The 14,767-nt window shown below is 39.9% G+C and overlaps 1 protein-coding gene across 1 annotated transcript; it reads right to left on the bottom strand.

The window, feature by feature from the left end:
- Positions 1–134: 134 nt before the first annotated feature.
- COQ3 (coenzyme Q3, methyltransferase) lies at positions 135–10,443 on the bottom strand. Its single transcript, XM_081945858.1, has 7 exons — positions 10,033–10,443; positions 8,290–8,395; positions 6,081–6,230; positions 3,876–3,975; positions 2,432–2,674; positions 1,818–1,977; positions 135–647 (listed from the first exon to the last, which is right to left on the bottom strand). The coding sequence occupies exons 1-7, from the start codon at positions 10,148–10,150 to the stop codon at positions 457–459; spliced, it is 1,068 nt and encodes a 355-aa protein (XP_081801984.1). The 5' UTR covers positions 10,151–10,443; the 3' UTR covers positions 135–456.
- Positions 10,444–14,767: the final 4,324 nt, after the last annotated feature.

Below are 14,767 nucleotides of genomic sequence, written 5' to 3' on the forward strand. Positions count from 1 at the left end.
TATCTGAATAAATGGCTAACTTGGAACTTCCAGTTATGAATTCTAGGCTCCAAAAAATTGGTCTTTACATAGAATTTGGCCTCATTCTCTTTAGAGCTGTAACATCATGCTCAAGGAAGAAGAAAAAAACCAAGTTAGTGATGTATATGATTTTACATTTAAAAACAGGCCACCTGTTGAATTTGAGTAATGATTTTACAAATGTCAACACAAGCCAATAATTCTAAAGTCTTAAGAGCAATCATTCTGACAATTGTTTCAGACTTCCAGCATGTTGCACACAATGTTTATCCATAAATATCTGATACTATGAACAATAATTCCTCTACCATGTATGCTGAGATGGCAGCAAATCCTTTAGCCAATACTTTGAAAACAAGGTTGCTTGCCCCTTTCTGATTTATTACAGCTATTTATCACATCTTCTGTGCTTTTGTAGCAACTATGGACTTTGTCTTAGCTAGCAGTTCTGATGCTAGCTTCTGCTTGTTGATGCTCTGTGGAGGCTTCCTTCAAATCCAGTTGTTCTTGCATGCTTGATTTAATTGCATGAAGTGCATAGTTAACGCTAGTGTTTTCAGTCCAACTCCAAGATCCAAAAAGGGGGTTGTATAACATGCCTTTCACCACCTTAACTGAAAAACCATCTGCAGATAAGGAAAAGAAAGGGGACAGATTGAGGACAATTTGTTTTTTTAAAAGCTATCATTTATACTGAATGCCTCCAAGCTCCTGAAAGATAATTCTGACACAATGGTGAAATTGGAACCAGCAGCTCTGTTAAGTGAAACTATGTGACCATGGCTGTGCTTTCCTTTTCTCAGCTCCTCCACCCTTTGGAAAGCTCAGCTGGGCCTGCCGTGATAGTCAGCTTGAACATGATAAGACTAATCAGTTTTACACATCTGGCTTTTGTCTGCTTCCAAACTCACTCCCTCTCCTTCGGAATGATCACCCTGGCATTTGGGTAGAGCAGGAAGGGAACTAATGTTTGTATTCATATAAATTGGCAAGAGGGAAAGTAAACAGACAGTGGGGAAAACACATTGAAAGCAATGTGCTGGTGCTGGGAGTCCCAAGTACACCATGGAACACTATTCTCCATTGAATGTCTTACTCTTTTATAATCCCTTCCTCTCCAATCTCTCCATCCTGGAGTACAAGGGGGGGGGCACGGGACCCAAGATTGAAAACAATCTCTTGCAGGCTGACTTTTTTTAGTCTCCCCTCCTCCCACTGAAGAATGAAGAAATTGGAGAGGAAGGGATTATAAAAACACAAACATGAACACAATGGGGAATATATGTAAAAAGTAGTAGTGGTAGCAGTAGTAGTAGTAGCAGTTAAACTGATGTTAAAATTGCAAAGTATTTAATCAGAGAATTTTAACATGGAATGAAATATGCCTTTGAAAAACAGGTTCATGCCAAAGAACATTTTTTAATCTCCTCTGTAAAATAATCAGCTTTATTCAAGTCTCCTATCAATCAGTAATGATAAAAGTTACAGATCAACTTATCAGGAAGGCACCAAATTGCTGTTACACTATTTGTCAACTTGGAATTCTCCAGATGTCTTATGACTTCAACTCCCTGAATTCTCAACCAGTAGTGCTAACAATGAATTGGCTGATCTGGAGGAGACCAGGTTGAGCAAAGATGCACTACCAGAGTATTAACTTTTCATTTTTCAAAATCATCTGACCGAAGTGTGTTTTCTTTACACAACATCCTTGTTACAGATAACTCAAAGTTAACAAGTAGTCATATTTAAAGGATGCCACATGATTGCTTGCCTCCTTGAAACATAATACCTACTTGATTCCAGAAGACGCTCTAACTCTTCAGGTGATATGAATTTCTCCCAGTCATGAGTGCCATCCGGAACAAAACCCAGTATCTTTTCAGCAACGATAATGCCAAGAATATAGGACATTTGAGTTTTGTTTATTGTGGTAATAAAGAGGGAACCTTCGGGCTAATGTAAAACAAAAGGCAATTTGCAACTTGGTTATTTATACAACTATCAATAAAAAACATACAAAGAATATAATTACAAGATTTGGTTAAAAAAAGTTAATACAAAAAGTTTAAGTCAATGACATCTGCATATGGATAAAAGGATTGTACTGAAAAAAAAGTCATGTAGCTGAAAAAATTGAGTACTGTACAAAATAAAATAATAAAATTCATATGTATTCACTATTTAAGATTGCCTAGATAAATATTTTCAGAATAGAAAGGGAATACTATGAAGGGAATACTCCTGATTGCATTCAGTCTAGATAATCAGAATATATTATGAGCTAAATTTTACCTTAGAGCAATGAGCCAAATGAAAAGAAACATAAATGCAAAAGAAAAAAGAGAAAGATCTTTATAGTAAAAAGGAAGTATAGCACTGAGATCTACTTTACCATTTTAAAACTTACTTTTAATACTTCTCCAAAGCATTCGATGATCTTTTCAACGTCAGCCACATGTTCTACTACTTCAGAGGCAACAACTATGTCAAATTTTTCTGATCCCTCTTCCACAATATCCTCCAGTGCGCAGGCTCTGTACTGAATCCTTTCGGTAAGGGCTGGATCATATGATTTATGCAGTTCTGCTGTCCGGATGCTGTCTTCCAAAGGATCAATTCCAGTAACTGAAGCTCCCAGTCTAGCTAGGGGCTAATACCATAAATATATCATTTTATCCTGTGTTAAACTATGAAGAAGTTTCCATATCATTGACAAATATATCTAAAGTTACTTAAGCTTAATGCTCATGCTTCCTTGCCCTCTAAAAATAAATATTGCACTAATAAAACATGAATCCTAATATTTCGTTATGGAACTTTTTCATTGATTAGCCTCAAGTTGGGCATTCCTAAAATGTTGACACCCCGCCCCCCAAAAATGTTTCTTAGACCTGTTAACAGTTACCTTTTCCTTTGGCTTAGACTAATTCTGCCTCTTATTTTGTAATTGATTAAATGAGACATATATAATTATAATTAAATTGAAATTACAGTATTTAAGTATACTAATATCATTTTTAAAGGTTTAGGGGGGGGGGAAGGGACATTTGCCCAAAACTGAAATTTAATATCACTCACGGAGTAATGGTAAATGTGGTGGAAGTTTCAATAAAGCAGAAAGATTTAAAGCCAACATTCCATGCTGTAGTGTTTGGGAAACATTCTATGTAGCCAAGAGATGCACAATTTCTGAGTTAGGAATCACACAGGTTGTATAGAGTCATTCTAATGCCGGCATATCTTCACAAGCACAGGCTTATTAAATCCGCTTACATTTGCCATAAACTCTCTAGAAGTAGTATTCTACCGGTTTGGACCAGTTCACCCAAAACGGTAGCGGAAATCGCGGGTTGCCTCCCCCATCTGCCCCAGCTCTATGGCATCCCATTTAGGCTCTTTTTTCACCAAACCCACATAGGCGGAAGCCTATGCGCAGGCACATTCACATTTGCGAACCAGCAGGGAAGGTAAGTGTATACCACCCCTGATCTCTCCCTCCTTTCTATCTTAATAACCTACTGCAGATGGTGAGTTCCCTCTATAATCAGCAATGGTGAAACCAGCTACCCAGCCCCCGATGAAGTGTTTTGCTGGCTGGTAAGGATCAGGTTTCCTGTGCTAAATGGCAATATAAAACTTGTAGCCTATTTCTTACTAGCTACCTAATCTGGATAAAATGTAATAGCAATTTTCATGATGCTGAAAGCAAATGTCTTTGTGGTTTCAAGGAGAGTTAACTTTAACTAAATAGGGTTTTTAAAGAAATAAAAAAAATATTTAAAAGCTTGGCGTTTCCTCCTATTAATTAAAGGCAGAAAGACATTCATCATCATCAAATGTACAATTGCTACCTCAGTAAGTAGACCACCGCCACAGCCAACATCTAGGATCTTCATGTTAAAGAGTGGGCTTCCTAGTTCATGCTCATTTTTCAGATTCAATATAGTATCTCTTACACAAAATAGAAAATAAATACGATTCAATTAAAACAAACAAAAAAAAAATAAGACACTTGCATATTACCACAACTGCAACATTTTATTCTTTTAAAGTGCCATAAAGAAAAAAATCAATTTATTATCAACACCTTTGTTTTCAACATATGCTATTTTTACCATCGCACCTCCAGAAGCAACATTTACTCAGAAAAATTAACTGTAACTGATTAAAATATTGTCTAATTAATATTGTCACCATCTTGCAAACGGTGATGGTAATTCAGGGACTGATTTCTCAGTTGATATGTGTAGAAAACTGTAATACTTGTTTAATTTACCATTAATTATACAGTGGATAGAAAATCTCTGCATCCCTCCTAAATGGCAGGTTTTTGAGATATAAAAAAATAGATGAAGATATATCACTTCAGAATTGTTTCCACCTGTCATATAACATATATGCTGTACAATTCATTTAAAAACAAACAAATATTTCAAGGAAAAATAAAAACACAGTAACATGATTGCATATGTATGCACACCATCTTATAAGTAGGGATGTAGCTGTGTTCAGGATTAACCAATCACACTCAAACTGATGTTAAATAGTAATCAGTACTCAGCTGCCATCAATTAAAGTGAGTTTACAAAGCATCAATGCAATCCCATTGTTGGAAGATATCAGTCAGAGAAGAGTACAAAAAGCTTTCCAAAGTATTGGATATACCATAGAACACAGTGAAGATAGTCCAAAAGGTCTACAGCAACATTAAAGGAGCTGCAGACATTTCTGACAAATACTGATTGTGTATTACATGGGACAACAATCTCCCAAAGTCTTTGTATGTATGGGCTGTGAGGTAAGGTGCAAGACAGAAGTCTTTTCTTACAAAGAAAAACATCTAAGCCCAGCTACATTTTGCAAAAACCTACATCAAATGTGAGAAAAGCTTGTGGGAAAATGTGTTATGGTCTGAAGACATCAAGTTGAACGGCCATAATTCCAAAAAGTATGTTTGATGCAAAAAGAACACTCTGCATCACCAAAAAATCAACCATATCCACAAGGAAGTATGATGATGGCAGCATTATGCTTCAGGCAGGATGGGTTCCGACAGGCACTACTGCTGGTTCGCTCATGTGCGTGCTTTGCGGGCACACATGCTTGATGCACATTGTGCGTGCATGCGAAGTGCAATTAAAATTGTTCTGTGCATGTGCAGAACTGAAAAACAAGATGGCGGCACTAATGGCGCCACCTGGGGAACCAGTTCAGGGACATGGTGGGCCTAGGTTGTTGCCGGTTCCAGTGACCCAGGCTGCCAAATCACTACCGGTTCAGCCAAACTGGTCCGAACAGGTAGGAACCCATCACTGGCTTCAGGGCTGCTTTGTTCAGCTGGAACTGGGGCTTTAGTCAAGGTGGGGGGAATTAGGAACAGTTCCACTCAGTCAATTTTGGCACAAAACCTACAGACTCTGCTAAAATGCTGAAGAGAAAGAAGAAATTCACCTTTCAACACTACAAGTACTCAAATCATACATCGAAACCAACAAAGGTAGTCCGGACTTGAACCCAATTGAAAATGTATGGGGTGGCCGGAAAAAAGGGCTGCACACAGGAGACGCCCTCACAATCTGACAGATTTGGAGCGCTTGTGCAAGGAAGAATGGGCAAAGATTCTTAAGGCAAATGTGCCATACTGGTAGACTGAATGCTGTCATAAAATCAAAAGGTCCTTCAACAAAGTATTAGTTTAACGGTGTGCACATTTATGCAACCATGTAATTGTAAGATTTTTTAAAATTGTTTCTCCTACAAAATTTTCAAAATTTGTTTTTCAATTGAATTGTACAGCTTACATTATATTACAGGTAGGGAAAAAAATTCTGAAGTGATTTATTTTGGTCTGATTTTTTTTATATCTCAAAAAACTGGCATTTTAACAGGGGCGTGTAGACATTTTATATCCATTATACTTTAGTTTTGGGATCCACACAAGCTTTAACTAAATAGTAGCAACTAAGGCTATGATTCCGTTTCAAAAGTTGATAATTCTTACTAATATCAAATTTCTGGCAAGTGCTTGAAAATATCAACGTATTTTAAAAATTTACCTAATAAAAGGAACTCTAATATCATTCATAGAATGCAAGAGTGCATATTCCCCATCCTCATTCCACCACTTGTGTGCCAACCGTTGGAATCTTCTAAGTTCTTCTGGGTCTACTGTTTGCCAAGTGCTGTATGGGTGACCTGTAAATTTTCTAAACAAAAGTTTCATCAGGACAAACACAATTAGCAAAAATGATTGTAAAGTGCAACAAGAAGTAACTTTGTTTATGGAAAACATGGATTTGTCAAACCCATACAGGTATATAATTTTCAATACTATAATATCAATACTATAATTTTCATTCTATTCAAAAAATGGAAGAAGTAGATAAATTTAGATTGCAGCAGGAACCAATGTTCATTCTAGGCATGAAAGTGATTTCTGAGAAAATGCTAAGACATTTGGGGCTTTTATTTTAGGACAACACAACAATATATAAAAATATGAATGAGAGAATTGAAATAGCAAAAGAAAAGTTTCTCTTTCTAATAGTATTTTGGAACTACAGTTCCACTGACTGACAAAAAACAATATTTCAGGCATTCTATAATGAATTAATATACGTAGTGTTACAACAGGTGGTGACATACATTGTCTTAAATAATTTAAAGGATGAAAACAAACAAGAATTAAATCTTAAAGTTAGGTAATAGAATCTCCATATTCAAGAAATGATTAAGGAGAGTTTGAATATCAGTGGGCACAACAGGTGACTTTCATGTCCTGTTTTTGAACAACAAAAAACATCTGCCCAACTTCAATTTCATTGTACACATGTTGTGCATTGACAATAAAGGTTTGATTTGATTTGATTCTGTTGGGTTAAATGGTACTTTGGTTAGGCACAGCAAAACACTTCTTAAAGTCCTGCTCATAGTATGTATAATATATTATGTTATACATAATTATAGCAACTATATATTATGTAATACATAATTATAATACATTTCAGATGTTAGAACTTTGAATCCATATACTATAGGCCCGTGATGGAGAACATATGGCATGCATGTCACAGGTGGCACACGGAGCCATTTGCTAGGACACGCAAGCCATTGCCCTGTCTGCTCCACCATGTATGCCCGCGCTGGCCAGCTGACTTCAGCCTTCATTTTCAGCCGTTTTTCGCCCTCCATAGGCTTCAGGAGGCTTCGCTGAAGCCTCTGGAGAGAAAAAACAGCCCTACAGGAAACCCGGAAGCCCATTCCCGAACTTCCAGGTTGCGTGTTGGGCCATTTTTTGCCCTCTGGAGAGCCTCGGGGGGGGGGAGGCCATTTTCATCCTTCCCAGGCCCCTAGAAAGCCTCTGGACCCTGGGGAGGTCCAAAAGCGGGGGGAGGGCAGGGGTCATATGTGCATGCACGGGGGTGTCGCACGCATAGAATTATGGGTGTGGGCACACCAGCGCACGCCCCCCCTGTGCTCCCCCCGCTTTTGGCACACTAAGGCAAAAAGGTTAGCCATCACTGCTATAAGCTGTATGCTGGGGAAATAATGTTCTTTATCTAGTGTGATGCTTGGTTTGTTGGAAAAAGTGAAAGTTCAAGTTAGCAGAAGAAGAATTGGGAGGGATCTTGGAAGTCTTCCAGTTCAATCCCCTGATCAAGCAGGAAACCTTATACCATTTCAGGCAAATGTTTGTCCAATCTCTTCTTTAAAACCTCCAGTGATGGAGCACCACAACTTCTGGAAACAAGTTGATTTACTGATTGTTCTAACTGTCAGGAAATTTCTTCTTAGTTCTAGGTCGGTTCTCTCTTTAATTAGTTTCCATCCATTGCTTCTTGTCCTGCCCGCAGATGCTTTGGAGAATAGGTTCACCCCCTCTTCTTTTTGCCAGCCCCTTAGATATTAGAACACTGCTATGATGTCAGTTCTAATCCCTCTTTCCATTAAACTAGACATATCCAATTCTTGTAACCATTCTTTATATGTTTTAGCCTCCAATCCCTTAATCATCTTTGTTGCTCTTCTCTGCACTCTTTTTGGAGTTCCAACATCTTTTTTACATCATGGTGACCAAAATTGGAAGTCCCAGTGTGTCCAGAGGGCGTTAGTTTAGTCCACTATAATTTCCTACATATGAACACTATTTAAAAAAGAACAACTTGAATTGCCATTCTTATTAGAATGTTCTTACAAATGCAATTTATTATGAAGCACATTTTTCCATAAAAAATAATTATCAGTAAATCAAAATACTATACTTACATTTTGTTTCTCACTTTAGTCAAATTTACAAGTTCACCATCGCTTAACTGAACTTTAATACAAAAGGTTTCTTGAAATATTTGATGAAGTTGACTTCTGCGATTATCTGATAAAGAGTAATACTTTTAACTTACAGGTTTTCCAAAGATTGTTTATAGGAAACATATTAAGGGCACATTTGTTAAAGCCATAATAAATTTGTTTGTGAGCACAGACTAATTCCAATAATAAGTATTGGTTGACTAAAATCCATTAGCAAACCAATTCCTGTTTCCCCAATTTCCCATTCCCCAATTTCCCATTCATCCCTGAGATCTGCAGAGATGTTTACAAGGTATATATATATAGAGGGGACAGAAGAATGAATGGAATTCCATTTATAGAATACTGGATGCAGGAAATATCAGGATTACATATGTGTACTGTGAAGTGATTATCTTAATACTTAAGGCATTGCTTCATATGCATTCCAATTTTATTTTTACTTTACAATTTAGATCCATTTTTGAACAAAAATTGAACAAAAATTATCAAGAAATATGACATTATACCTAATGTCACAAATACATGTTGGTTTCTATAGTGTTTAGCATTCTTGGTCAAGTTCCATCTGACTCACCCTCTCTTCTAATATTAAAATTATTAATATTAAATAAAATTATTTATTTATCTACAAATGTATTACATACATATCTAAGTATGTAGGTAGGTATATGTACAAAATTAATCAACTAATGATGTACAGATTAATGATGCAAAAAGACATATCCAAAGGCAAATTTACTCATCTCTCTTAATCTATTTCATTTATTACTGGTATGTATCTCTACCACTGACTGAGCAGGATAAATAGGTCTCTGCTCTGAAGATTTAGCTTTGCCCGAAGACATTAATCCCAGGATTATATGAGGTCTAAAAGTCAGTCAGTACTTGGATTAAATTCTTACAATGATAAACATGGCCAGTCAGTCCAAATATTCTTCAGAGGTATTTGGACTGACTGACCATGTTTACAAGTAAGGACCTTTTTCTTAATTTAAAAATGGAACAATGGTCTCTATTCTTTTTCCGTTACCATCACTAGCTTGTAAGAATTTAATTCTGTTATGACAGTTGTTTTATTTTTGCCTGTCTATGGCTGCAACTAAAAAAGAAAGTTGTGCAAATTTTATTCCAGTCTGACATCACATCTCAAAATGCCACATTCTGCATATTATGATCAGTCTTATCATTCAGCGTGAGAAATAATTGTGAAGTAATATATTTTTAACCAATTCAACGATATGTAAGAAGAGGGTTTGCAAATGCCAATGGATCTGCATAAGTTTCACCTAGGAATACAATGGCTCAGAAGCAGACAAACAAGCAGCAATTAGGCAGAAATGCAACAGATGTAGTTTATGTCCGATTTGTTAAAGTGGGGAGTGGGGGGGAGAGAAAGATTTCTTTCAATTTTAAAGCCCAGTGCCCCAAAACAGGCAAACAGATCACCGCCTAACTCCATATACCTAGCACAGCCTTCCCACCGGATGCTTTTAAAACAGGCCGAAAATCAGCACCCGTAATCCCCCAAGGGTGGCGGTAAACGGCAAAGGCTGCCAGAGACTCGCCGAAGGGGTTTTTCTCATCCCCCTCCGAAAAATCTTCCAAGAGTTTAAAGGCCAACAACAACCCCAAATCCCCACGCAGTTACCCCTCGGTTGCAGGCAGCTTAAGAGGCGAGGAAAAAGGTCTTGGACTCACCCGGTGACGCCCAGAGATTCAAGGGGCGCCCACAGACCACCCGGCTTCGCGTCATGTGGGCGTGGGGAGCCCATAGCCGCCTTGCCCCCCATAGCGAGCTCCTAGCCCAGCCCTCCATGAGCTCCGACGGCTTCCCGGGTACCCGGAGTGGAGGAGCGGCGGGCTGGCTCGGCCGAGTGCGACTCCACCTCCTTGTCTCCCGCTCGCCAATAAGCCTGGCCGTTTCTCGCCTCGGCTCCAGCCTCCAATTCCGGGGAGGAGATATTTCGTCACTTTTGACCTGACCTTCCTCGAAATAGCTTCGGTGGGGGAGTGGAGGCGCCCCGGCCGGTCGTTGAAGGGGGAGCAGACGGAAGATCTTCGCAAGCTTTTCTTCTGACCTCCAAATCCTCAACCGGACTTCGGTTTGGGAGGCGAGCTGGGCGCCAGAAGCCTAAGCGTAGCAAAGCTTCTCTCCCCCAAGCCAAGCAAACATGCTCAGTTTTAAGGGGGGGGGGGGGAGAGGACGGGGTACCGGAGACCAAAAATGTAATTATAGGGAGGGGGAGCTGGCGGGGCACCGGGACTGCAGTCTTCGGGGAATTTAGAGTCTTTCGGACCAAACAGCTTGTTGTGATTGTTGCGAGATTAAAATGAAGAGGCACCCCCCCCCCCCCATTGTCCGCCTTTTGACAGAAAAGGCGGCTTATAAATGCAGCAATGAAGGAATGAAAGCAAAGCGACCCTGTAAAGCGAACGATAGATCCTTTATAGTGCAATGTGTTGTCGGAGTTTCCTCCACATCTCCGGGGAAAAATGGGGGGGGGGGGGCTGCCGCCATGATTTTTGCTTGCTTCTAAATAACGAAAGCACTTAGCCTTATACCGCTTCATGGGCCTTTTTGCAGCCCCTCTAAGCGGTTTAGTCAGGGTGGAGGTAGTCCTCGACTTACCACCACAATTGAGACTAAAATTGCTGTTAAGCGACACATTTGTTCAGTGTTTTACTACCTTTTACAACCTATTTTAGGTCCTTTCTTGCCTCAGTTGTTAAGTGAATCGCTGCAGTTGATACGTCAGTTACTTATCAACAGTTATTAAGTGACTTCCCCATTGACTTTGTCAGAAGGTCACAGAAAGTGACCACATGACGCTGGCGCACTACAACCATCATAGTTATGAACCAATTGCCAAGCAACTGAATTTTGATCACATGATCATGGGGATGCTGCAAAGATCATAACTGAAAAATAGTTAAGTCGCTTTTTTCATTGCCTTTGTAATTTTGACGGGTCACTGAATGAACTGGTGTAAGTTGAAGACTACCTGTATTGTCTCCAACCATCAGTCCCCACTTTGCTCATCTCGGAAGGATGGAAGGCCGAATCAACCATGAGCTGGTGAGAATTGAAATGCCAGCTACCCTGCATTCTAGCCACATTCTAACCATTTGGTCACCATGGCTTTAAATCGACGCATGGCATGCAAAGGAGCCGTGCTTTGTGGAGAGGAAGACCTAGAGCCGTGATGGTGAACCTCTGGCACATGTGGCATGCAGAGCCATTTCTTAAGGCGTGCAAGGCGTTGCCCTGTCAGCTCCAGCTGATTTCGGCCTTCATTTTCCGCCGTTTTCACAAAAAACAACCCAACACATAAACCGGAAGTCAGAAAATGGACTGTTTCCGGCCTCTGGAGAGCCCATGGCGGGAGGGAGGCCATTTTCACCCTCCCTGAGTTCCTAGAAAACCTCTGGAGCCTGGAGAGGGCAAAAAACGGGTCCACCATGCCATCACGCGCCAAAAGCAAGGGGGAGAGGGCAGGGGATCGCACACGCATGCATGGGGGGAGGGCACATGCAACCACAACCTCCCCCCGCACTCCCCCTGCTTTTGGCACATGATGGCAAAAAGGTTAGCCATCACTGACCTAGGGCTTGATGGCGAACCTTTTTGGCACAGTATCAAAAAGGGAGCATGTGTGCACATGCTCGGCTGGGCCACAACCGGAAAAAGGTGCCCAGGGGGCATGCGCTTGCTGGAAAATGAACTTGTTTTCCAATGCGTGCAAGCGTGCTGGCCAGCTAGTGTTCCCATTACTGGCACACATGCGCGCATGACAGTGTGCTGGCATGCTCACACTGGAAAACAGACCAGCTCTTCCAGTTTCGGCACTGCCGCACGCACGGAGGCCAGCTGATCATTGCGCACACATGCACACCAGAAACATGGAAGAGGAACGGGTGACTGCACATGCCAGGCAACATGGCTCTACATGCCACTTTGGGCATCCGTGCCATAGGTTCGCCATCACACACCTAGGGCGACAGGGATTACTCGGTGGGATATAGCTGCACAGGTTAGCAATATGAAGAAATGTCATGGACTCTCCAGGTAGCTTAGTGAGGCTGTCTCTTCTCCAACAGTTAAAGCAGAGTCCCTTGGCCAAATGAGAGGGAGCAGTCCTGCAGTCAGTCCAAGACAACCTGGAGGTGGCGGAGCTTCCCGAGACTCTTCCATGGCAAATTAAGTATTCTGGGGAGATTGCTTTGTTACTCAGTGGATAAATACTTCAGCTTAGACAGGCTCAGAGGAAAGCTGGCACAAAAGTTGGGGGCATTGTTGTGAGCTTTTGTGAAAGCCAGCGTGTCCTAAATGTGCTTTTCCAATTGGAGGTTTTTTCCTTAAAAACGTTTCGCTTCTCATCCAAGAATCTTCTTCAGTTCTTCTTCAGACCTGAAAAAAACTAAGTCCAGCTACTTTTTGAAAAGCACCTTTGGGACAACCTTGATCTGGATGATTGAGAATCTCCATAGAAAGAAAGCCAATGTAGTGCACTGGGTTAGTGACATTCATCTTCTGGATCCACTTCACTCACAGAAGTTTCATTAGTGACTTTGGGCTGGTCGCCCTCAGCTTAACTTTCCTCAGGATGGGGTGGAGGGAATAAATATAAGGGTACAGCAATTTTTTTTATTTTAAAAAAAACGAAGTTAGCAAGGCATTTCAGTGCTGGAACAGAGAGTAAGCGGATGAGACAGGCAAAGATGCATTAAGGAATGCAATAAATTGTGTACTATCGTTCTCTGGTTTTTATCTTGTAGGGCCAAACAAAATATCTGCTGCCAACTCCGCAGGGTGTCAGAAAGGGCATCCGGCCAGTAAATGTTCTGCTCCATCCGCTCTGATTCTACCTCGAATTAAGGGATTACAGGAAGATTTTTTTAAATAAGTTACTGATACGTGGGTTGATTTAAGATATAGAGTCTTGGTTTTTTTAAATATATATATAGTAAACTACCGGAGTCCTGGAAACTGGATATATAAAAATATGTGTAAATAAAGTATTATATGTAAATAAATGCCTTTTCTGTGACAAAGCAAATGTTGTACATTCCAAAGTTCATTTCTCCTCAAACAATATTATACAACAATTACATAAGGGAGAGGTTAGTGAAGTTCAAAGTTTTCTACTTTTATGAGTCAACATAACCTTGACACTGTTTCTCTTGCGTTATCTTATAACCTAATAATCTCATTAGTTTCTTTTAAAATATTAAGCATATGTTGGTATGTTAAAAAGAACAAACTGAAACAGTACTGTAGTTCTTTTATTGGAGCAAGTTAAATACAGAAACAAACATTTAATTTTCCATTATTACAGAACTCTTCTTTTTGGGCCTTATTTTCTTTTTCTAAGTAGGAAAATGGGAGAAATAAAATAGAGGAAATACTTATCTGTAAATATGCTACAAAATGTGTATTGTGTTCACCTACAATTAATATATACTGGGTGCTTCAAATTTGTATTTGTTTAAAAATAATATTTTTTTTGTCCTGGAAGATTCGGGGGGGGGGGGGGTGCTCTGAACTTGGTTGTTTTTTTGCACACGTTTCATTACTTAACTAGATAACATCATCAGGGCTAGAAAGGAGAGGGGTTGCTCTTGGTTTATATGTAAGTGGCATGCTCTGCAAATATGGGAGTGTTGTTTTCTTCTTCGTGGTTCCTTGGTTGTTTACTGTTGTTTACTGTTTGTCAAGTGGTAAACAATACATCAATCAAGAAACTACCAATTCAACCAAGCGGCTAGAAGACTGTTCAAACAATTGTGGTCACTTCTGGAATCATGCCATATGGCTGCCCAGATCACACAGAGCTGCAGAAAGCTCTGGATATCTTCAAAAAGTAAGTATGGGATACCTGATTGGGGGGGTGGGGATGGAGAAGAGGTCCAAGCCCTGCCAGGACTTGATGGGGATAAAATAGGGGGAACTGGCAGTGTCCCTGCAATTGGTTGTAAAGGCAAATGACTGGAGGGATGCTGCAGCAGCTCTAATTTTGGGACCAGGTTGTAAGCAGCTTACAGGGGTTCCACTGTAACTTCAATCGCTTAGCAACCAGTCATTAAGCAAGGACTATCAGTATTATGCACCTGGAAAATACGATACATGAAGAAGGTTACTCAAAGTCCATAGCATAATATTGACATCTTAGTTCCTATTTTTTCAGGTATTATGTTCATTAGGATTGTAGCAACTCTACTTCCCTGAAACCTATAAATTTAGTCTGCATAATTATAAGCTAAATACTAAGATATGCCATTAACTCTTTGAAATAAATGAGAAATCAAAGTGAAAGTTCCCATCTCTGATAGAAAGATGTAAGATGCTTAAGCCTACTTTCAACACCAAGATCTCTTTAGAATTCATGTTTACCAAGCAAAAAACTGCTTACTTTGGCATTTACTAAGATGTTAT

This window comes from Natrix helvetica (genome assembly GCF_964273705.1).
Source record: "Natrix helvetica genome assembly, chromosome: 2".
NCBI lineage: Eukaryota > Metazoa > Chordata > Lepidosauria > Squamata > Natricidae > Natrix > Natrix helvetica.